At 41.6% G+C, this 24,664-nt stretch overlaps 1 protein-coding gene and 2 pseudogenes across 2 annotated transcripts; all 3 read right to left on the bottom strand.

Moving 5' to 3' along the window:
* Positions 1 to 4,842: 4,842 nt before the first annotated feature.
* On the bottom strand, positions 4,843 to 9,135 carry LOC112902990 (obtusifoliol 14-alpha demethylase-like). 2 transcript variants are annotated; one of them, XM_025972195.1, is made up of 3 exons: positions 9,019 to 9,135; positions 8,153 to 8,674; positions 4,843 to 5,997 (listed from the first exon to the last, which is right to left on the bottom strand). In XM_025972195.1, exons 2-3 carry the CDS (start codon positions 8,621 to 8,623, stop codon positions 4,996 to 4,998), a joined length of 1,473 nt encoding a protein of 490 aa, XP_025827980.1. In that variant the 5' UTR covers positions 8,624 to 8,674; positions 9,019 to 9,135; the 3' UTR covers positions 4,843 to 4,995. The 2 variants fall into 2 exon arrangements, with proteins under 2 accessions (XP_025827980.1, XP_025827981.1); XM_025972196.1 differs by lacking the exon at positions 9,019 to 9,135 and having other exon boundaries at positions 4,843 to 5,722; positions 5,938 to 5,997; positions 8,153 to 8,326.
* An 8,539-nt stretch (positions 9,136 to 17,674) lies between these two features.
* On the bottom strand, positions 17,675 to 20,559 carry LOC112903813 (annotated as a pseudogene).
* Positions 20,560 to 21,792: 1,233 nt separating this feature from the next.
* LOC112903812 lies at positions 21,793 to 23,725 on the bottom strand (annotated as a pseudogene).
* Positions 23,726 to 24,664: the final 939 nt, after the last annotated feature.

The following is a 24,664-nucleotide window of genomic DNA, read 5'->3' as shown; positions in this document are numbered from 1 at the left end:
CCACAACTGAATGAACCACCATGGGCCACCAGTTCTGATTTTCTTCTGAGTAAGAAGGCTAGAAGTCATCAGATGGAGATATCGGTAAAGTTCCCCCAGAAATAGTCTACCGAGGCCAACAGGTTGACCCTTGGCCAGCTCATAAGCCAAGGAGAGGTAGTTCTTGGTCGGGGCAAGGGAAGGACCACAGAAGAGGAAGTGTTCAAGCCATAGGTTCAGAAAGGCCGTGTGCTCCTTTTCCGATACAGGGCCTTTGCTTTTCTGGTGTTGGCTCAGGTATGTGCTCCAGTTGGTGCATTCAGTTTTTGAAGACAGTTTGTAAGGGACTACATGGAGGCTGTAGGCAGAAGGGCAAGCTGATGATATGTTTAGGCCGGTGATCATCACAACATCTAGTAATGTTGGTGCTAATGGGCCATGCCCGAAGAGGAAGCAATTCAAGGCGTCAGACCAGAAATAGCCGATGGTCTTCAGAAGGTTCTCATCTTTTTCAAGGGGGGAGAGGGACAGAGACAGAGCATCGGCTATTCCGATTGACTCCCATAAGGGCTGGTAGGTGTTCGCTACTCTATTGTACCAAACTGTCCAGCCTTCAGGGGGGTTTGGCCAGGCGCGGAGACTATCTGACCAAGATTCTAGGTCCATATCCTGACTCACAAAGGGGATTCGGTTGGCTTCACACGAGATCAGATCTATGGGTTTCTCGTAGGAACGAGGTCCAAGGCAGAAAGAATTGGGGGAAGAAGGGTGCGGTAAGAAGATATCGAAAGCCTGAAAAACCCCAAGAAATCAAGATTGCCGAGCAAAGAGTCATTTAACCGCGCAGTAAAATATGCGGACGCTGTGTTAAATTAATGGGGGTCGGAGTTTACCTTCAGACCGAAGGCGGCGGTGGCGGTACGTGAGGATTCTGCCATCAGGAATTTTGGATCGAGACCCCGGAGAGTGGATCTAGGTTTGGCGGCGCAAGATCGAATGTGTGCCTCAAGGACTAGGGGGGATCTTGCGGCTAGGGTTTGTGAGCGAAAAGGAGATCGGAGTTAACCTAGACCCTAGAATCTTCAGAGATGTGCGTTGGATTGAAAGGCCGGCAGAGGGTAAAGTAAATTGAAGGGTTGTTTCAGATCCGGATTGGCACATCCTAAGGCCGATGCGTTGCCATCGGCTCTTAAACAAATTATTGTGCACAAGAAGAGGGGCTAATACAAAAGCAGATTACATTCATAGCAAGACAGTAAAAACAAAACAGGAGCTAACTACTCCTAAACTAGCAGGGATACTACGGTCTACCACCAGTACACATCAGAGGTCTTGCGGCGCTTGGACGGTGGAGCAATGCTAGTGCCGCTGCTGCTGCTACCGTTGCAGCCATCGTCGTCGTCCCCGCCACTGCTGCTGGTGAAGCTGTCATCATCGTCGGCTCCCTCGCGGCCGTCGGAAGTGTCGTCCGATGACCTGTCAAAGAGAAAGGTACCTGCCATCGGATCTTCCTCGGAGGAGATGGAATCGGTTTCTTCCTCTGAGAGAGAAAGGTCCTCTCCCCAAAGGGCATCGTCTTCCTCTTCCTCCAGCTCGGCTCCGAGGAGGAGTGCGAGATCCTCGCCATCAGTCAAGGATTCATCGTCCTCCGACTGGTAATGGAAGTCCCACTCTTCTGCATCCCAATGCAGGGGGCACGGACCTCATAAGCGGCGATTGGGTCATATTCTGGAGTTGGTTCTCGAGAGGACTCGGATTCATAAGAGATGACGGAGGAGGCAGAAGAGGAAGAGGCCATAGTAAAGGAAGAGAGGAGGAGTCGGCGACGGCCGTGAGGGGAAGTGGTTAAGGAAGGTGCTGGAAACAAGTTTATAAAGCCAACGAGTGGGTGAAATGAATCGGCACCATAACGATTCCCTAGGAAGCCGGCGCAGAGCAGTCACGTCCATCGGAAGTCGAAAGGGCATGGTTGTACGGATCGGAAGACGAAGGGTCAAGGCGGTGATGATTTCGGAATTACCATTACCGAAACCAGGGGGGCATGTGTTATCGCCGTATTTTGACCGGGCCAGAAGTGGGCCATGGAGCAAGATGAGCTTAGAAGGCAGTCGCGATAAGCTTGCGAATTGGGCCTTGTGCGGATGATGGAGGCCAGTAAGGCCGTGTAAGTTAGGAATAAGCAGTTAAGATTCGTGTCGTGTTAGGTTAGGGTTAGTTAAAGAGAACAAGTCTACGGACTATAAATATGTACCATGAATAAACAAGAAAGACAGAATCGTTCATCATCAACTCTCGGCGTATCGCCTCCCCTGTTCTAGGGTTTTTTCATCGGGTAAGTGCCATGCGACCCCGATCACGTTCTGCGTGATCGGGGTAGCATCACCCTTGCTCGTTCGCTTGTGCGTTGCTCGTTCTGAAGCCTTGTAGATGGCGAGTAGCGTTATTTATCTTAGCATGCGTAGAGTAATCTATTCTTTTTGTGCCTTAATCATGCTTTGTTCGTTGCTCTCGCGTGCTCGATCATCGTGTTCGTCCATGGATACGATGGTCATATCTTGTTTCGTATCCATCAATAGATCTGATCTGTTATGGCTAGTTTCTGTTTATTTAGAGGCTTGGTTCGATATGTGCATGATTAGGCCTTGCAAACGAGTTGAATGATCCGATGATATGCTTTGTATCGGCTTATCGCTTGAATAGAGGTGGTTTCAGGAATCGGCTTTTTAGTTGTTTCTCTGATCTCTGTTTGGATCGTTATTCCGATGCCTTCGTGTATTTGTTAGGCTCAATCACGTGTAGGATGTTCCGATCATGTAATGAGGGCTTAGTCGTCGTGGATTGGATTAGATTGGTATTTGTGAAACAAGTTTTATTTTGAATATATATATATATATATATATATATATATGTTTCTATGGTGCCCGTTCCAAAGATCCGATCCGGTATTGATGCAATCGGCTCCTTATAGCCGATACCGGGGAGGAGGTGATGAGCCGATCACGGCTCGGACTAATCTTTACATATGTCTATGCACGCAGGAGTTTGACACGTCACACCTTCCTGATCGGGTGCAGGATCAGGTGGCACGCCTAGCAATTCTCAGCCAGGGCGCGCGCCGGATCACTGGGCCGTTGACCGAGGGACTGGGGCCCACCAGCCGTCCCAGAAGCCTCCCGGCTCCTCGTGTTGCCTGTCGCTGCCCGCCGACGGGTTTTGACCGACAACATACGTACAAGGTGTATGTGATCATACTAGACCATCTGTGATGGTATATACTTTAAGTATATGACCATACATGGAGTATATGGACATACTCATTTTTATATACTAGTATTAATGTATAAGCATGATATATTTAAAAAATACGGATGCTTTTGAAATTTTTCGTACGTATCCCTTTAAAGTAATATATGAACATAATCGAAGTGATAAATGAGTATGCGAACATATGCACGGTGGTATACTGATGATGAGAGTAGCTACACGCGAGTGTAGAAAAAACTCATCCTATATAATATATATTAGTGTATTTTATACTCAGCTCGAACAAGCTGTAGGAACGTATAGCAGTACTATAGAAGACTACATAATTTGGAATATCAAAATTTAACTGAAATAAAAAAGAAATGAATAGAAAGAAACACAGAAAAACAAAAAAAAGTCTTTAGAGGTCCCCATTAGTCCCGGATTGGCGGTTCCGGTTGGAAAACCGGGACTAGATTTTCCAACCGGAACTAATAAGCATTTCTGTACTAGTGTAGAACTTTTATGATGTTTGAATATTTTTCTCGTCAAAAGATGTAGCATTTTTTTTTAAAGTGGAACATTTTCTCCAGAAGCGTGATCAGTTTTCTTGTGAAACTGGCCAGATGTGTGGAACACAACTTATCTCAGCCAGTGCCGGTGCCGGTGCCAAGTGCCTGCCGGTAAACTGTACCTATAGCTGAACTTTCCCTTGTATGTGCTTGCCGCCATCCATCTCCCAACATTAGACTTGCGAGGTATAGTTGCCATTCCGACCGTCCGACACCGCACGGCATGGCCCGGGCCTGACTCGGTCCGGTACGATTAGGCCCAGCTTGATTGGCCGGATTTATTATTCATGTCGGGCCAGGGCGGCCACGTGCCGAGCCCTCGGCTTAGGCACGGCACGAAGGCCTGTTATCCGTGCTGGCCTAGCCCGATATCCTATACGGGCTATGCGTGCCAGCCCGGCCCATGAGCCCATGTAGCCATTAACCCCTTCTTTAATCCACAATTGTCTCAAAATTTTAAATTTGATAAAAATTTATTGAAATCTCAAATTCAAACACTTTCATTCACGCATACATATTCAAACATACATATACACATAGACTTCCAGGCTCCCAGGCCTTAGCAGGCTTTTCGTGCTCGGACCGGTCCACATGCTTGGTCGGGCCGAGGTTTAATTGTGCCGGGCCAGACCGGCCCACATGCCGAGACGTCGGTCCAGGCATGGAGCGAGGCCCGTGCCAAGCCGGCCTGGGCCAGGTTAACTTCGTGCCGAGGTGTGCCCCTGCCACGCCAAAAAGTCGGGTCGTGGGATGGCCCAAGGGCCTCGGGCCGGATGGAAAAGTATATTACGAGGTCACCTTGGATTCAGCCCACAGTCAGTGCAGACTCCGGTTGGAGCAGCAACTGCCAGGGAAACGCGTACTTTTTCTGTTGAATCAAGTCGTCAACTTCACACAAGGCAAAGGAACTGATGGAATGTAAAAGATGCAATGCAAATTGCTGATATCTATTGCGAGTATTGTCATTGCGAGTACACAAGATATCTATTGCATGCGTATCAATAAAAGATTAATCAACTCAACATGATGTACCCAGAAACATGAGGAATAATATCTACCCAGCAAACATGTGGGGCTGCAAGCATATTACAATGCAATTTACACAAATAGTACACACGTACAAACATTATTAGTATATATACATATGGATTGCACATAGTTAGCAACATGTACACGCCATCAGTTTGTGTTTGCCTGTTCTTTAGGTACTAGCCAATGATCGTCTCTTGTAGGTCACCATTACTTTCCCTTTAGGCACTGGCATTATTTTGCTCCAATCCATCTCGGGGAACGGAGAAACCAGTTTAAGCTCAAAGTTCCTTAACAAATGGCTCCATATCACCTTGATTTGCATATAAGCATAAGCCTCGCCCAAGCAAGAATGCCTTCCACCACCAAACACCGTGAAAGAGAACTTGCCTCCAACTTTATCCTCTTCTCTTCCAGGACCAAACCGTGCCGGGTCGTACACATCAGGATCCTTGAAAATGTTAGGCATGTTATTGTTGAACAGCATAGGGCTTGCTATTATATGCCCTTTGGGGATCTCATACTCGGCGCCTTCTTTAGTACGCACAACGAAGCTCTTGTGTACCTTCCGAAACAGTGATGGAGTTGGGGGGTGCATCCTTAACACTTCCTTGATGCAGCGGTGTAGGGTATCCATCTCCAGCAAGATGTTGTAATCAAACTTGTCCCCATATTTTTTGAAGATCTGCTTTTGCTCCTCCAAGACAGCTGCCAGGCATGTGGAGTGGCTTAGAACTCGAGCTCCTGTCCATGTACTGGTGGCAGAGCTCGTCTGCTTCCCAGCGAGGATCAAGCCAATGATCATGCCTGTGACCTCCGACTCAGTTGTGGGGCGGCCATCTCTGTATCTGGAATCTATCAGGTACTGCAGCACATCGTCTTTGGCTTGGTTTGAGCTCCTGCGTGATCTCACAATCTTGGTTAACATTTCCGATATCTTGGCGCGTGCTCTATCACGCCTTCGGTTCGTTAGAGTTGGGGCAAACGGGAATATCGCATTGCTAATGTTAGTGCCGTTATCGATCATTTCATTAAACAAGGTGAAGAACTCGCCGGACATATTATCCCGAACTTCCTTCCCAAGAAGGCATCGTCCTGATATCAGCATGAGTACCTGCTCAAGCTCTTTTCGTAGATCAACCGTTCCTTGCTGTCCCCATTTTGCAAAGTACTCCTGCAGATCGAGCACACATGACCACATGCAGTGAAAGTTTACACAAATAGTAGGACGATATCTAACTAATAAAGATGCATGAAAAAGTGATATATATGCCAAACAGTAATAACTATTCCCAGTGGTAGGTAATACATACTTTTCATCTACACCTCGTTACCTTGGACAATTTTGTCTCCAATAATGGTTCAGCTCTATAGTTTAGACCAATAGTAGTATGATACAATGGAGATTTCATCTAAAGTTACTGTCCATGCAGAAATTGATCTACACCATGCACAACAGGGTAATTAATTAATGAACATTGTTGAAAACTATCAGATATTTTTCAGCTAAAAATTATACTGGTGTTTGCCTTGGCCCTTTAAATCTTTTGTAGAATCAAAACTTATATGAAATGGAATAAGAAATGGCATATTATTATCACAGAGAACGTACTGCCACCCTCATCCTCCAAAAAAAATTTACGTCCTTGTCAATGAAATAAATACCTTACACCTATATATAGGTCTTTGGAACTAAGTCAAATACAAAATCTCCCACCTACATTGCATGCAAACAAATCTTGTCTGTGATGACGTGTCTACTCCTACGTACACTACCGGAAAAAAGATCTTTGCCGAGTGTCAAATATTTTGCCGAGTGTTTTTTTCGGATACTCGGCAAAGAGCTTCTTTGCCGAGTGCCAGTCTTTGCCGACTCACTCGGCAAAGAAGCTCTTTGCAGAGTGCCTTGTTTAGACACTCGGCAAAGATAATTTTCAAATCATATTTTGAAGTAGTAAATTAATTCAAATAAAAATATTTTCAACTACAAAGTTGTATAACTCATCAAGATGCACAATTTTTATTTTGGAAATTTCTTCATTTGACAAAATAAATGTATATTTGTTCACAAAATATATATCTCTCTCTCGTAGTTTATGAAACTATAAGAGAGATATATAAGATTTGTGAACAATATTAGAATTATCATGTCAGATAAAGAAATGATAAAACAACCAAAATAAACTTTATAGATCTTGAGAAGTTATAAGATTTTACAGTTGGCAACATTTTAATTTGAAGTCATCTTATCAACAAAAACTACATCTGAATATAGAAAATTTAAAATTCAAATTTTGCAAATGACCTCGAATGGAAAAACCATCAAAATTAAAGTTATAGATCTCAAAAAGTTATGAAAGTTTGTAGTTGACAACTTTTTGATTTGAAATTATTGTGTCATATTAAAATACGTTTGAAGTTTTCAAATTTGAAATTCAAATTTTGTAAACGATCTCGGATGAAGAAACTATCAAAATAAAAGTTATAGATCTCGAAAAGTTATGCCACTTTGTAGTTAACAACTTTTTTATTTGAATTTAGTTACTATCTCAAACAAATAATTTACACTCGGTCAATTATAATATGTGGAGAATAAAAACGTAATGTTGACACATGTGGTTCAATGGTGCAGTGGTAGAGGGAGTTGTTTGTGTGCAGGAGGTCGTGAGTTCGAATCCTATCATCGACAACTTATCGAAAATTTCTGAAAAAAATGTGCATAATGGATCATTAGTTGGCTGTGCATGCCTCCCCTAATAAAATTTATTTTTTGGATTTTTTCCGATTTATATTTTGCCGAGTGCTTCTCTTTGCCGAGTGCCCGACAAAAGGCACTCGGCAAAGACATCTTTGCCGATGAAATCTTTGCCGAGTGCTCTTTGCCGAGTGCTACACTCGGTAAAGGTTTTGCCGAGTGTAATTCGGGCTTTGCCGAGTGTCTGGGACACTCGGCAAAGCCCCTGAATCCGGTAGTGGTAACAGTTTTTTTCTTTTCTGTCACATGGCCACCCAAACTATAGTTCTTGGAATATCAGAGACTGTAAATTAATTTAAGCTAACACAGGATATGGCCACCAATGAGAAGCAAACTTGTCTTATTTTAGCTAACCCCATGCATTCTGTCAACTTGTTATTACATTATTGCTTAAGTAAGGCTAAAAATTCATATGCATAGCCTCAGGATGGTTAAAACAGATACAAAATCTAAGAAAATACTACTTATTAATTAAGCAGGTGCTCCTTGGAGAACGATATTTGTTGATTGGCAATTTTGATATGGCAACACAAAAGATGAGGAATCAAATAGACGCTTCATCATTCAAACTGACCTCCACTTCTTGAAGCATTGGGCCGACATGGCTCCTCAACTTTGATGGTCTTAGGGCATCAGTTTGGAAGCGACTCTGCTCACATCGGGTGGCAGCATCAACAGCATAGCCAACATCTTTTCCAATCATGGGCACAGTGAAGCCAAACATGTTAAGACCGACCTCTGACTCTAGACCTTGGTAAAAATGTTCTGCTACCTCTGGACCGACCAAGAGAGTTACATTTTTTCCGAAGAAACTTATTGTGAACACACTCCCCAATTTTGTATATTGATCAAGGATCATCACTCGAAGACCCTTGGTATAAAGTGTATGCAGAAGTCCAACGAACGAACCACAACTGACCACAGGGGGAGGTGGGGTACTGCATGCTGGTTCAAACCTACTTCTTCCTCTAGTAACCCTGGTGATTATTGTAGTGATGAGAACAATACCTATGGAGAACCAAACAGCACTATCTGTAATATCCATCTGATACAAATACTAGTGGTAGAGCCAAGCAGGTTGTTAACCGGAGGAACACTGCAATAAGATGAAGATGAGTGGGAAGTTATATTAGACTCTTTAATTACATGGTCTTATTTTGCTGATAATGAAAACATAAAGGTAGTGGAATGGATTGTACTTTATTAGTAAAGAATCTAATGCATTTATCAGTGATCCAGTTTGTCAGTTAAGAATAAATAAACATACAACAGAGCTGTTTGAGATAATCACCAGGCATAAAATTCAGAAACAAAGGATGAACTTTTACAAGGTTATGGATTTGGGTACCGCTATTTTGATAATTCAGTTCAATTATTTAAACTGATAAATAAAGTTAAGTAATTATTAACACCTCTAGAAAGAACAATAGAGTTGCATACCTTCGGGCCTATTTGGGATCGCTCCACTCCTCGAATTTCAGCTCCGCTCGTAACTAGGATTGCATAAACTGTAGGCACCAAGGAAGATTGTTCTTCCAAGTGTTACCTATCAACTCCATTTGAACTGGTCGTCAAGCTTGTGGAGACTATATATATAGTAGTGGGACTCGCTGATAGTTGATGAAAGGATAAGTATTGAGATCTAAGAAGCCACTTCCTCCGTCACAGAATGGACGGCATGGTTTGACTTGGCATGGTTTTTAAAATCACACTTCGACAATTAATGCTTGTGGCAACAAGATTTCTAATCAAAATTCAATGTGATCACTTTTGTAGTAGCACAAACTCTTCACTTTGTAGCACAAAAATGAGAATCTTGGAATACATGCGCACCTTTCACCTTATATTTTGGGACAAGAGGAGTAACCAGACAAGCTAAACATAGAAAATACTCCCTGACTCCTAGAATATATGGAATCCTGGTAGTCAAAATTTGTCCACGAATATAACAGATTATGGGTATATTAGGAAGCCATATCGCTGTTTGGATGCAATTTTAACTTTCTATTAAAAAATATAATGCGATCTTTAAAGTACCACTTTAACGGCTAAAATTCAGTGCATCATTTTGCTACAAAGGATGGCAAAGTAATTAGCGAAATAGATATATGACAAGTAGCTAGGCAACAACTTTAAGATTACTTGCACGTACTTGTACTTGAAGACATTTCAACTGTAAAATAGTTGCAACAGTGTTCTATACGTCAACATTTGACCTTGTTAATTTAGTTTTGCTCAAGTGTACTTTGACATGGAGAAAACAAAGTGCATAAAGCTACTAGATCTCTACGCTACTTAGTCATTAAGTGTTCATTTCTTAACTAAGTTCAGACTTGGCTAGTAGAGGGTGCAATTTATAGGATATGCAAATTTCACGCCAAGTTAAATCTGGGACCACTGCATTAACAAGTGCTGATCTGCTTCCATATCAACACGGTGCACCTAATATATTCCAACCAAATTTGTTTCATTTACTATATTTCGGAAACAAAAATATATGGTGGAAAGTGGAAACCCCCTACTAGAAGCAAGAAAACTATTAGGATAAGTAAAAAAAATCGAGAAGTATCATGCTTAAGGGAGGTGGTATTGTACAAACAATGAAATTTCTCTGTGATAATAAGTTGATAGACAATGGAGAAATATATAGCATTAAGAGTTTCTGTTTGTATTGAAACTTGTCATTTTCCTTCAATGTTTGTCAATTTTCATATCTGACAATCATAATCAGTTTTTTATCTTAATGATTCCTTTTATTGTTTTATAATATGTCATATCCCCTGTATATGAGAGTCCTCCTGACCATTTTCTGAAACACCTACAAACATTTTTAGATCGATTTCTACAGTTCCAGGTAGTTGGTGCATGCATCGATTTAATAGCTAGTTTATCTTTTGAAGAACCCAATATTTGTGTCATATATATCTCAAATGATTGCACCTAGGGCTGGGCATTCGGGAGGAACCGAACCGTTCGGTTCGGTTCCTCGGTTCCTACAGAACTTCAGTTCCCAGATAATTGGTACCGATAGGTTATTTTTAGAGGTAGGAACCGACCAACTTGGGTTCCGGGTAGTTCGGTTCGGTTCCGGTACTTACCGAAGGAACCGAAGTTTCAAGATGCATAAAAACAGCTCATTCAATAGCAAATTTTGACAGCACCTCCTCTAATTTTAGCACCAATCCAAATATCAATTCAAACAAGCAACAGTAGCATTATAGTAGCAGCATTACATCAATTCAAATAAGCAATGGTAGCATTATAGTAGCAGCAAGCATTACAGTACAACACAAACACATAGATATTTTTGTCGTCTCAAATTCAAATGACCAACTCAGTAGCAAGCAATCAAGCATTACATAGAATTCAAGTCTCCAACTCAGTAGCTCTCAGCAGTCAGCACCAAGACCATTAGACCAACAGGCAACAGCAAGCACCAGCACGGCAGCACCTTCAGACTTCACTTGATCACTTCAGTAGTTCAGTTCTTCACAATCACAAGTTGAAATATTATTTGCAAACTGAAACGAGTAAGAAAAAATAGAATTGATGATGAGTATATGAATCGAAGAAATGATATACATTTATTTAACTCACATGGTCATTTATCTTTAGATAAGCTCTTGTTCTCGGAGCTTAAGCTTTTGCTTGGCTGTGAGCTTTTGCTTGGCCGTGAGCTGATGTTGGTGGATGTATTTGCTGCCTTGGATTTGTGACGGCGCAGCATGTGCATCAACAATAGCCTTGTCCTTGAATTCTTGAATAATTTCTACAAATAGAAAACAGCAAACAAAGGATACATTAAATAATTGTTGAAAATTGAAAACAGAAACAAATGGTAAAATAGAGCTACCTTCTTCTAGTTTGGCCAACTCTTCCATATTTTCTTCAATATTGATAGGAGTTGCTCTTCTAAGCCAATCTTGAGTGCAAACAAGAGCTTCAACCATAAATGGAGTTAGTGAAGTCCTAAAATCATCTAGAATCCTCCCAGATGTGCTAAAAGCAGATTCACTAGCAACTGTGGAAATGGGTATGGTGAGCACATCACGAGCTATTGTGGACAATATGGGAAATCTAGTAGACTGCCCCTTCCACCAAGCAAGAATATCAAACTTTTTTGTATCTTCTTCACACTCTTCAGCCAAGTATCTTAAGTTCAGTCCTGCTGCCCCTGCTGCATGTCCCTGCTGTTCCACTAGCTAGCTTCATCTTCTTAGCAATTCTAGTCCTCAACTTTCTAGCACTCTCTCCACCTTGCTTAGATGGGGGCGAATCACTTGGTTGGGACTGCACTTCACTTGAAGAAGAATTATTGTTCCTGTATTTTTCAAAAAGTTCATGCAAACATTTGGTAATTGCAGCCTAAACTTTCTGTTCAAAACTGTCACCATACATCTCATCTATTGCAATTTCTGTATATTGTGAAAGATTGTATCTAGGATCAAGTACAACAGCAATAAAAATTAGCAAGTTAATATTTTCCTTCTCCTTTTCTTTTCACTTTCCCTTCTCATTTTGCAACTCTAAATTGTCATGCCAATGCCCCCAATACTTGTCATACTTGTCTTTCATTCTTAACCCCATTTCTTGCTGCATAAAATCAGAACTACTCATCCATTCTTTCACCAATTCATTGACCTCTCCAATCTCATGAAAATAAGTATGAGCAGTCACACTTAACGATGTTAAAACACGGTTTGTAACATCAGCAAAATGCTCTAAAAACTCAGCTAATTTTTTTGCATTATCAAAGTCATGCTCATCAGGAACTCCTAGACCAGGAACACTGGGCTTAATGTCACTAAGCAACTCAATTGTGTAGTATGGATCTTCCTCTGGATACCTTACAAACACCTTTTCATATGTGCAAGCAGCTTTTAGCATATCACATGTGGAATTCCATCTAGTGCACACATCAAGGTTTAACAATGCTTTGCTGTCCACTTTCTCCCATTGAGCAATCTCTTTAAATTTTTCCAATCTTGATGTACCACCCCTAATGAATTTAACCGCAGCCCGCACACGCTTGATAGAATGGTCTACTTCTTTCAAACCATCTTGGACAATCAAGTTAAGTATATGTGCAGCACATCTCATGTGAAGGTACTTGCCCTCTGCTATGCTAGTTTTCAAACTATTCATTTGTCTTCTCAAATAAGAAACACCACTATCATTTGCACTTGCATTATCTACCGTTACTGTCATTACTTTGTCTAACCCCCATTCAATTAAGACTTTATGCAAGTGTTTCCCAATATCATCTCCCTTTTTGCCTTTTACCTTGAAAAAACTAATTATCTTTTTATGCAAGCACCAATCTTTGTCAATAAAGTGGGCTGTCACAGTCATATAATTCTCTTGCTGCTGTGATGTCCAACCATCGGTTGTGAGGCAAACTCTATTGCATTGTTCTTGAAAGAAAATTTTCAATTTTGCTTTCTGCTCAAAGTACAATTGCACACAGTCCCTAATGCATGTCCTTCTAGATGGCAAAGTGAACCTAGGGCAAGCAACAGACATGAACTTCCTAAAACCAGGTTTTTCACCTTTAGCAAATGGTTCCTCATCTTCTATGATCATTTCAGCAAAAGCAGACCTAAACAATTCAGGATCAAACTTCCAAGTACCAACACTAGTGCCTTGAGTTATTGACAAAATACCTTGTTTAGACTCTACATGAGGATTACTCTTGCAAGCATTATAATATTTACGCATACCAGATGTACCATTTAGAACCGGATGTGCTGCAATTTGACTGCTGCAATACTTGCACTGTGCCTTGACCAAATGACCTTCATCAAAGATTTTGGTGTAGTGATCCCACATTTCTGATCTGGATGCGATCTGCTTTCTCTTCTTCCCCTCTTCAGCTTCTAGATCAATGAACTCCTTCTCTGCAGCACCATCGGCCTCGTCATCCTTTATGTTCCTATCAGGCGCGGCATGCATCTATGTCCAATTACAATTACTCACCTCTTGCTGCAAATCCTCCTCAGACATCTAGCAAAAATATACAAGTTATTAGTTATCACCACTACAAATCCCTAGTTCCCCAAATCTAAAATCAGTGAGGCACTTACATTGCAAGATGCAATTGATGTAGCCATTGTGGACCTTGAAAAGCAGGAGGAGGCGGCGGCGCGAGGGGAGCAGGCCGAGCAGGGGCGGCGCCGCGGCGGCGCGTGGGGGGGACTAGGGCTGGGGGAGGCGGCGCGGGGGGGGGGAGGGTGGGGAGGGAGAGCCGGAGAGGGCCAGAGGCCAGAGGGGGCAGCGCGCGGGGGGAGGGGAGGGAGAGGGGGCGGCGCAGGGGGGGGGAGGGCCAGAGGCCAGAGGGGGCAGCGCGCGGGGGGGGGGAGGGAGAGGGGGCGGCGCGCGGGCCGCGGGGAGGAGCAGCCGAGCAGGGGGCGGGCGGCGCCGCGGCGGCGCGCGGGGGAGGGGGGAGGGAGAGGGGGCGGCGCGCGGGCCGTGGGGAGGAGCAGCCGAGCAGGGGCGGCGTGCGGGGCGGCCGGCGGCGGGGGGGGCTGCGGGGGGGGGACTGGGGCTGGGGCCTGGGGAGGTGGCGGTGGGGGGGGGGAGGCCAGAGGGGGCGGCGCGCGGGGGGAGGGAGAGGGCCAGGGGGCGGCGCGCCGGCGCGGGGGGGGGGACCGGGGGAGGGAGAGGGGGCGCCGGGGCGGCGGCGCGGCGCGCGTGGGGGGAGAGGGAGAGGGAGAGGGGGGCACCGGTGCAGGGGAGGGGCGGGGGGGGGAGTGGGGGACTGGGGTCTGGGCCTCTGGGGGAGGCTGGGAGGGAGAGGGGGCCGAACTTACATAAGTTACATTGGGTCTAAATGTCTAATGGGCTGAATCTCGGTACTTCGAGAGAACCGAGCCCAATTACCGAATATCCCGAGAAACTTCGGTTCCTTAGAGCATGGAACCGAACAGGAACCGAACTTCTTTGGTTCCGGTTCCTTCGGTACCGGTCCTCGGTAACTTTGGGTCGGTTCTCGGTTCTCGGATTTTTTTGCCCAGCCCGAATTGCACCCTTTGCAGCTAAAATAATAATTCAAATGTAAATGCGACACTAAAGCTAAGTGTATACTTATGAAAAAATTACTTTCCATTTGATGCACGCTAAAATTTTAAAATTCATCACTCCGTGCATAAGTCAAGGAAAACGACAAAATGCTTATATAGATTAACGAACTTGTATAAGCATGGAATATTCCATCTTAGTATATTAATCTCACAATAAGTTTTAACATGTACCTACTCAAGTCAGCGGCCTTAAGCCGGTTAATAAATGTGAAAAAATTAAAATGAATGTAGGGAACCCTTATTATCCTTGGAACTGAAGGAAGACACTAAAACAAACCACGTCAAACCACCTAATATGAAGCATCCTGATAATAATGCTTGAAGGAACAGCCATCAAATATTTCGTCAAATCAAAGAAACCGGCCTGATTATGCTTGGAACTGAAGGAAGACATTAAAACAGTTGACACCGGAGTCGAATAAGATCATTGAATCAATTGGGTTCTGTATCATTGGAGAGCGAGCATTGACTTGTGGATAAACAAAACAAAGACAGATTTAGACGCTAATTCAAAATTAAATTAAACATGAGTGTTTTGGGGAGTGGGGTCTACCTTGAAGAAAGCAAAGTTAGATTTCCATAAAGTTCAATATCTGGTCCTCAAACCTGGCTGGTGCAAAGAAGGGCGGACCACTTCAATTTTGCAGTGCTCGATCCATTTCTGGTTTGATCTAGTGCTATTGAGAAACCTAGACTTTTTCTTTGACAATGTTACCATGCATATGAAAAATTTTGCATAACCACTTTTCATGGTAAAGACTAAAGAGTAAGTAGATAACCTTTACCAAATGGAACAGAAGTGAAAAGGATTTATTTTATAACAGCTGCTTTGAATATAAAATGCTGCGGTATTTATGTTACTTTTAAAATAACCGTACAATTCGTTGTCGTTGTTACTTCCTTGGGATCTCTAGGGAATTCGGAATTCTGATGGATATGGCCCAGTAAAAAGGTATACAAAACTATTCGGTGCTACAAGCACTCTCTTGTGATGAATATACAAGGTGTGCTGTCGCCAACAAGCGACAAAAGAAAGAGATGTTTTAATGGTGAAGTGTCATGACACACAAGGGCAGGTGAGCTCTTTTTGGAAACGTTGCATAACTACAAGAAATCCTTTAATCCATGATGAATTTTTGGTGATGTTTATAAAAACCATCATAAACAGGCAGGATCTATATTGATTTATGAATTTCCATCATAAAAAATGGGCTTGGCTGGGCTGCGGGGGCCTGGGGATATTTTATGACGGTTTCAAAACGTCATGGATTAAGCTAATTTGTGACGATTTCGCGGTCAATACATGACGAAATTTAAGATCATCACAGATACTATTTTGTGATGGTTTTTCAGTGATCTATGATGAAATTTAACTGTCATGGATTAACAGATTTTTTGTAGTGCATTGAATTCACTTTCTTTTAAACCATATATCTTTGTTACCGGTTTGAACCTTTGTATTGCTTAGAATCAATTCAACATGACATCCAATGTAGACACTTTTCTTGTATTTATAAATTCTAAAACTTTTATGACGTGACGTTCAAAAATATTTAGCATGAAGCTGTAACATTTTCTTAGGTAGAATATTTTTCCCCTGAAGCGGGATCAATTTTATCGTGAAACTGGATGTGTGGAACACTACTTATCTCAGCCAGAACCGGCACCTTCCGGCGAACTGTTCTTGTACCTGCAGCTAACAGCCCCCATACATGCTTGCTGCCATAATCCTGCCTCCGTCTCCCATCGTTAGACTTGCCATGGTTACCTTGGATTCAGTTTGTGCAAACTCCGGCCGGAGCAGCAACTGCCTCAAATCTTATAAATCACGCACGCACAGGACTACAAGTTGTGTTGTCATGATAAAGTTGTGAGCTTGATTTCTATTTTAAAATTTTAAATTCATTTTCTCTTGAATTGTTGATCCCTTTTTTATCTATTTGAACATTTGCCTTGCTTAGAATTGATGGAATAAAATAAATCTAATATAGATATTTTCATTCTTTTTATAAATGCTGGAACATTCTTCTCATGAAGGTAAAACATTTTTTCTCATGAAGCCGGAAAAAATTTCACATGAAGCTAGAACAATTTTCTGCTAAACATAGAACATTTTTCTGCTAAGCTAGAATATTTTTCCTGAACTTGGAACGTTTATTCCAGCATCATAAAAATTCAACAAAATATTATTCAACAATACTTAAATGTGATTTTATTTTAAAGATCCTATCATAAAAAAACACAAAGGTGCAATCGTTTAATTTAGAAACTCAGTTTAGAAACTGTTAACTTTTTGAGGGGTAAAAGAGGAGAGGTGCAGAACTGGAGAGATGTTTGAACAGTTGATGGCACCATTTTCGATAGCGTGCATATTCTTGTCACACATTGCATACATATAGCATTCCTGTCACACATAGAGACTTTTTGTGAGCTATCCCAACCCAGGTGTGTTTGGCGAAGGCGAAAGATTGGTGGTCCAAATTCTTCCAAAGAACTCATATCTGAATAGTCATATCGATTCAACCATACTTTAAGTTGTAAGTATTTTTATTCTTACTGGTGGAGTTGTCAACGATGTAAACGACGTGCTCAAAGAAAAGCGAACATGTCGCAGCAAACATAATTATATACAAATAAACGAAAATGCAATAATACAGATTAAAGCTAGGCCCACGATTAGGTACCATGGTATTAAGATAGCCCAAATGCCAAAATGGGCACAAAAAATTGATTATGTATCCATCATATATTTTCATATCTCACCTTCCATGATACTCCCTCCATCGCAAAAAAAAAAAGTGCATTCCGGAAAGTACAGAATTTTTTGGCTGAAGGAGTATTCCCTTTCTTGAAAGAAGACGACATAATTTCACTTCACACTTTTAAGTTCTTGGAAGAACCACTACACACGACTACTGACATCCATCAGTCCACACAACCTGTGGGCACACAAACATGTTAGGCCCATATTGAGCGCTCATACGCAATTTGCAGATAGAGTACAAATAACTTACCAACTAGGTTCTTGGCATCCTCCGTCTCTTGTATCTCACCATTACTTTTCCTTTAGCCTCTAGTACTATATTCTGCCAGCTTGTTTCAGGGAATGGAGACACTAATTCAAGATCGAAGTTCCTTAGCAAGTAGCTCCATATTGCCTTAAGCTGCATGTAAGCATAAGCTTCCCCAGGGCAGGCATGTCTTCCCCCGCTAAACACTGTGTAAGAAAACTTGCCGCTAACTTTGTCTTCCTCTCTATCCGGCCTAAACCGGTCTGGGTCAAACACATCAGGGTCCTTATAAATCTGATATTCAATGTCATCTTTGGTCCGTACAATGAAATTCTTATGTACCCTGCGAAGAAATACTGATGCTGGAGGGTGCATCCGTAGAGACTCCTTGATGCAACAGTGCAGTAGTCTACATGGTCCCCATATTTTCTAATGATCTGCACTTGCTCCTCCACGGCAGCTGCCAACCACCTTGTGCGACTCAGAAGGCATGCTCCGATCCATGGACTGGTGGCGGAGCTAGTATGCTTCCCGGCAAACATCAAGGACACAATCATTCCAATCACTTCAGCAAATTCTGCAATACATCCTCCTCTACTCTCTTGGAACTCTTGCGTGATCTCACAATCTTGGTGAACAATTCTGAGAGTTTGGTGCGTGCCATGTTGCGCCGACAGGTTGCCAGAGTTGGGGCATAAGGGAATAACACACTTGTGATTCTCGTGCTGCTATCGAAAAGTTCATCAAACAGCGTTAAGACCTCGCAAAAAATCATCTCCCGGACCTCCTTCCCAAGAAGGCATCGGCCTGAGATCAGCATGAGTAGCCGATCCAGCTCTTGTTTTAGATCAACCATGCCCTGTGGTCCCCATTTTGCAAAGTAGTCCTATATGAAGAAAATTCATGATCATAGTATTAGAAAATATATTTTTTATTTTTCATTATAACGAATGGACTTCTAAAATTTGACACTTTACTCAATGAAATAGTTTTTTCCATTCCAATTGCAGTAAAAGTTTTGCCACTATGGTCCTACTCTTTTGCATTATTCCAACATTTTCTGCACTTCAGAACACATGAATTATCCAACAAATTAAACTGCACAACTTTGGGGTGTATGTTTATCATGTTTTTCCCGCTAATAAAACATAACTAGTTACATTGAATAGCGTGACATACCCTAGAAAGTCCATTCTTTGGAGTATATTACCCATGCCAATTATTATCATTCAAGTATTATTTTTACACTCTACATTGAACAATATTATGACATTGCATATCTCAATCTTACACCATAAATACCTCTCAAACAAGATGATGTAAAACCTAACCATGTTAGTAACAAAGTGGTCTAGTTTTAACTATAATATAACCTGATTCTGACAACTCTTCGGTATCCTTTTATTCGAATTGCTAATAATTTATAAGATTCAAGTTTCTATTCTAGGAAAAACGATATTTAAATGAGTTGGTGATTTGTTACTAACCTCCACTTCTTGGAGCATGGGACCAACATGGGACCTCAACTTCGAAGGTTTCACTGCATCATTTTGGAAGCGCTGCTGTTCATGTCGGGTGGTGGCGTCTACACCGTAGCCAACTTCTTTGCCAAACATTGGCACAGTAAACTTAAGAATCCTACCATGACTAATCTCTGAATCCAACCCTTGATAGAAATGACCAGATACCTCTGGGCCGATCAAGAAGGTTACCTTCAGCCCCAAGAAACTTATTGTGAACATACTCCCTATCTTTGCATATTGGTCTTCGATCATTGCTCGGAAACCCCTTGTGAAAAAGGTATGAAAAAGTGCAATTATAGAGCTACCTTTCACCACCGGGGGAGGTGGCCTAGTGCACACTGAATCATGCTTGATTCTAGCTCTCACAACCTTTGCGATTACTGCAGTGACGAAAACAAGAGCTATAGCAACCCACACAGTAGCACCACTTGTTTTAATATAAAACCCGTAGGGGCTAAAAATCCCTCCTGTTTCATAAAAAAATAAATAGAAGCATCACTTGTCAGATACCTGCTGATACAACTAGCAGTGATAGACCCAAATAGCCTGGCAAAGGAATAGATAGTACTGCAAATACATGAATATAGATTGGTCAAAAACTAGATCCATATTACCGAGAGATACGTGGTTAATAAATATGTGCCATCAAAATTGTTCATTAAGATTATGCTATTGAAAGATTGACCGGCGTCAAAAACTACAACCCTGGCCTGTCCCTCTCCATGTACCCAGCCCCAACTTCTCGAGCATCAGGCACGGCTGCGTCAGCGACACTCCAGTCCATGTTCTAAATACGTCGATGCCGTGGTGCTTTACCTGCACAGCGTCGGACCAACACATCATATGCCACACGACCGCAACAACTGACGGTGGCTGCTGACGGTGCCCTAAACCGTACCATGTCTCTCATAGATGGCAGAAAAATCTAGCAAATGGGTAGTGCATTCTCAACAGTTTTCTATGATTAAACCTTAACAAGAAGATCTCATTTGTATGCATGTTCCAAACACCCAGCCTCATATGGATGGAAAGAAAGGGGAAATAAACAAGCTATAGTATGGGGAGATGAAGTTGAGCATTGGATCCTGCTAAAATTGTATAACTAAGAAATCAATTTTCAAATTCAAAAGGATGTAGCAGAACCATGTTACAAAATTAAAAAGCTAGCCAACTCAAGTACGTAAACAAGGGTGATGATGGACTCAATCCGGGCAGAAGTATTTTTTCCACATTTTAATTAGTTTGGTTTTCTCGATAGCTAAACAAAATTAAATAATCAAATCCACTGCGAAGAAGAATAGAACTTCATACCTTCAGCGGGCAACGAGAAGCTTTCTTCTCAGCTATGGCAGAATAAAGTTCAGGCATTCATGAGGATTCAGATCCCAGGTGTGTTTCCTCAACTCCCTCTGAACTGAACTTATGCAGATCATTAGCCTGTCAACGCATATAAAGTAGTACTAGGATTCGCTGGGCACTCAATAAAGGATAGTTGAGCTGTCTTCTAATTAACTAACAGAAGCTAAACGCAGCCACAATTAATTAAGAAAATATTTTTCATATGCAAGATGGTGAAGAACAATCAGTTCTTGAATAATGCATTGCAGGGTGATATAGCTGAACGCGTAGTCGATCTTCCGACTGTGAATGGATTCTTGCCACTCTAACTGCTATAAAGCTCAGCAGAACGTGCTATTTCAAATCATGAAAAAAATATATAAATTGGAAACATGTTTCTCAATGAATCTAAATGTATTGTATGAAAGGAGTGACATAAACAACTGTGGCAAAACAGGAAAAAAATGATAAGGTTCGGAGATATTGAATCTAAAGATGCAACTTTGGGTCCAGGACGGACAGAAAGAATATTTAACATCAACTTCGAAGTCAGGACCTTCACAGGTGATAACTGCTAGCTTGGTCTAAAAAAAACTGATTAATGCTAGCCAGCTCTTTCATGATAGATATGTTGCTAAGTGGGTCACCATATTTGCGCATCAAACTATATTTTAGTTGTTTTCGAAAACCAAATTGTGATGTGATCAAGCACCTAACATAATTAATATTCCATGCGCAAAAGCGACAATATATAGCTTGAGGACAGCCTCCAAGTTTCGGTGACACATAATCATCAGCTGATGTTTTTATTTGTGTAGTCATCTTATCTTCTGCGAGGGGTGATGCCCTGGCAAAACTGGATATCTAGTTCGTTCTTTCTTGCTTTCCATTTCAAATATTCTGCAGTAGCAACATGGTGCGTCATGGACTTGGTACGCAAAGGGTTAGTCTGGGCCATGGCCACTGCGTTTTACAAGAAATGTTTATCTATTCTTTTCAAAGAGGATCAAAGAGGACACCAACTGGGAACAAAGTATTGCTTGGGCGGGCTCATCAGACGGTTCAGAATCATCATCATCTCACATGTTTTCAGACCCATATCCATCTAGGAGAAGTCAGTACTATCCCACACAGCTCTAGTTTGGAACCATCTTAGATAGGATACAAGCATCAATTTAATTACCCATACAACATTATTTGGGCATACAACATGCCACATGCATAGTACACACTCTAAAGGGACATCAGTTTACCGACTAGATGTTAGACATGCAGTCGCTGCCTCTTGTAGCTCACCATTACTTTTCCAGTCCGTCTCAGGGAATGGGGACACTAGTTTAAGCTCAAAGTTTCTTAACAAACAGCTCCATATCACTTTGATTTGCATATAGGCATAGGCCTCGCCCATGCAAGGATGCCGCCCAGCACCAAACACCGTGTAGGAGAACTTGCCACCAACTTTGTCCTCTCCTCTTCCCGGACCAAACCGTGCTGGGTCATACACGTCAGGATCCTTGTAAATCCAAGGTATGTAATTGTTGAACAGCATAGAACTTACTATGGTATGCCCGGTCGGTATCTCATACTCGTTGCCTTCTTTGGTCTGCACGGTGAAGCCCTTGTGTACCTTAGCGCTTCCTTGATGCTCCGATGTAGGGTGTCCATCTCTAGCAGGACATCATAGTCTCTATAGTCGCCGTACTTTTTGATGATCTGTTTTTGTTCTTCGATAACAGCAGCCAAGCACAGTGGATGGCTGAGCAGCCGAGCTCCAGTCCACGTACTAGCGGTAGAGCTCGCCTGCTTGCCAGCAAGGAGCAAGCCAATGATCATCCCTGTGACCTCTGACTCAGTTATCTGGAATCTATCAAGTTCTGCAGCGCGTCTTTCTCGACCTGGTTGGAGCTCTTGCGTGATCTTACAATCTTGGTGAGCATCTCTGAGATCTTGGCACGGGCTCTATCACGCCGACGATTTGCTAGAGTTGGGGCGTATGGGAATAGTGCACTGGTAAGGCTAATGCCGTTGTCTATCATTTCATTAAACAGAGCGGAGAATTTGTCAATCATATTCTCCCGAACCTCCTTCCCGAGAAGACATCGTCCTGAGATCAGCATGCATGAGTAACTGCTCAAGCTCTTTTCTCAGATCAACCACACCTTGCTGTCCCCATTTTGCAACGTAGTCCTGCAAAACATGTATGAGCAATGCAAATTAAGTGCTTTGGTAACTTTATAGGTGTACATAAAAGTGACATCAAACAATATAATTCCAAATGGCACCATACATGCTTTCGATCTACAGTTCTACACCTCACAATAGGCCATTTTGTCTCTGCAGTCCAAACTCTCGTTTACGCAGATAATAATAAAAATGCAGTGGACAATTTGCGGAACTAACACAAATTAACAGAGTTTATTTATGCGCAGCAAACCATGGTATTATCTACGCCACACGTATATTAATTTGTAATTAACTAATAATCCATATTGAAACTACCATATATTTTCTGATATAAATTGAGAAAATATTTAATTTGTCTTTATTAAATAATCTGCTCTGTACTCATCTTACATCAAATGGAATTGAAAAGGGCAATTAGTACGTGTCAACTACCACCCTCAAGAATGAAATTAATTAGATAGCTTACACCATGGAACTTGGGAACTATACCAACTTTTTATTAGATTTTTTCAATGTCTAATTATTTAGATGTTAAACCCGGCCGAGGATGGTTCAAATCATTGTAAGTTCTAAGCGAAGTGATATTCAAGCTGATGCTTCCTCATTCTACGATATCAACCTTGTTGATTGCAAATTTCGATAAAATGTCATATGAGGCGAGGAATCAATTTGGACATATTTGGATTCTCACCTCCACTTCTTGAATCATGGGCCTACATGGCTCCTCAAATTTGATGGTTTCAGTGAATCAGAATGGAAGCGACTCTGCTCAGGCCATAGCCAACATCTTTGCCAGTCATGGGCACAGTGAACTCAAGGTTGATAGGACTCGGAACAGGGTCAGGTGCTTGGTAAAAATGATCTGATACCTCTGATGAAGGATCATTGATCGCAGACCTTTGGTATAAAGAAGATGCAGAAGTTCGATGATTGAACCGCAACTCACCACAGGGGGAGGTGGTCTATTGCATACTGGATCAATCCTTATTCTTGCTCTTGCAACCTTGGTCATCATTGTAGTAATGATACAAACAAGAGCTAAGGCGAACCACATAGCACTAATTGTAATGTCCATCTGATATGATTAGTGGTTATATGGAGTCAAGCAGCTTGGCAATAGAAGCAGCACTGCAATAACATGAAGATTGGTAAGCTAGTTACATTAGACCCTTTAAAAATAAGTGACCTTACACATAACCTGCAAACATAAAAATTAGTGAATGGATTGGTGTAATTTAGGAAAGAAATAAATGTAGTGCCCAAATGTTTGCTCCTCTTTGCAGTACAAAAGAACTTGAGGTCCACATGTTAGAGCTAGGAGAGGATAACAGAAAATATTTACATGGAGATTAATTATTGAAGTATTGGCATTAATTACCACTCAAATTTAAATTAGCTTTACATTTAATAAAAAATAGTATAATCGATTTATTTCATAATCCAGTCCATCCATTGCAGACAATATATTAACATACTCCCTCCGTCTCAGAATATACCTATAGTTAGGTTTGTACAAAGTCAAATATTTTAATCTTTGACCAACAATATCTCTAAAAATAATTAATATTAAATAACTTACATATTATGATAGTTGGTTTCATGATGAATCAAAATATATATCATTTTTATGTTGTCAATATTTATTTATTTATTTTTTGCTATCCATAGTCAAAATTTAAAATTTTTGATTTAGTACAAACCTAAACGTAGCTATATTCTAAGTACACCAGAACAGCTATATTCGATAATGAAACATTAGACACAGAACAAGGATAGGATTAGCCAAGATGATTGGTCGTTGATAAGCTACAATATTTCCGCATTTATATTCAGTTATTTACATATCTATATAAAATTAAACAATTACCTCATCATAAATAGGAAGAACAGAGCTGCATACCTTCTGGTTCAACAGGAAATTTTCCTCTCAACTATAATAGCAAAAAGCTTA

Source organism: Panicum hallii, chromosome 8 (assembly GCF_002211085.1).
Source record: "Panicum hallii strain FIL2 chromosome 8, PHallii_v3.1, whole genome shotgun sequence".
Classification (NCBI taxonomy): domain Eukaryota; kingdom Viridiplantae; phylum Streptophyta; class Magnoliopsida; order Poales; family Poaceae; genus Panicum; species Panicum hallii.
Note: the sequence above shows the minus strand (reverse complement) of the source record. Positions and strands in the feature narration are given on the sequence as shown.

What these genes read in the sequence shown, in the direction of transcription:
- LOC112902990 (XM_025972195.1), bottom strand. Translation starts at nt 8,623, where the DNA reads ATGGATATTACAGATAGTGCTGTTTGGTTCTCCATAGGTATTGTTCTC. An exon ending in CAATGCTTCAAGAAGTGGAG is followed by an intron (nt 5,998 to 8,152) that starts GTCAGTTTGAAT and finishes CTCGATCTGCAG; the next exon opens with GAGTACTTTGCAAAATGGGG.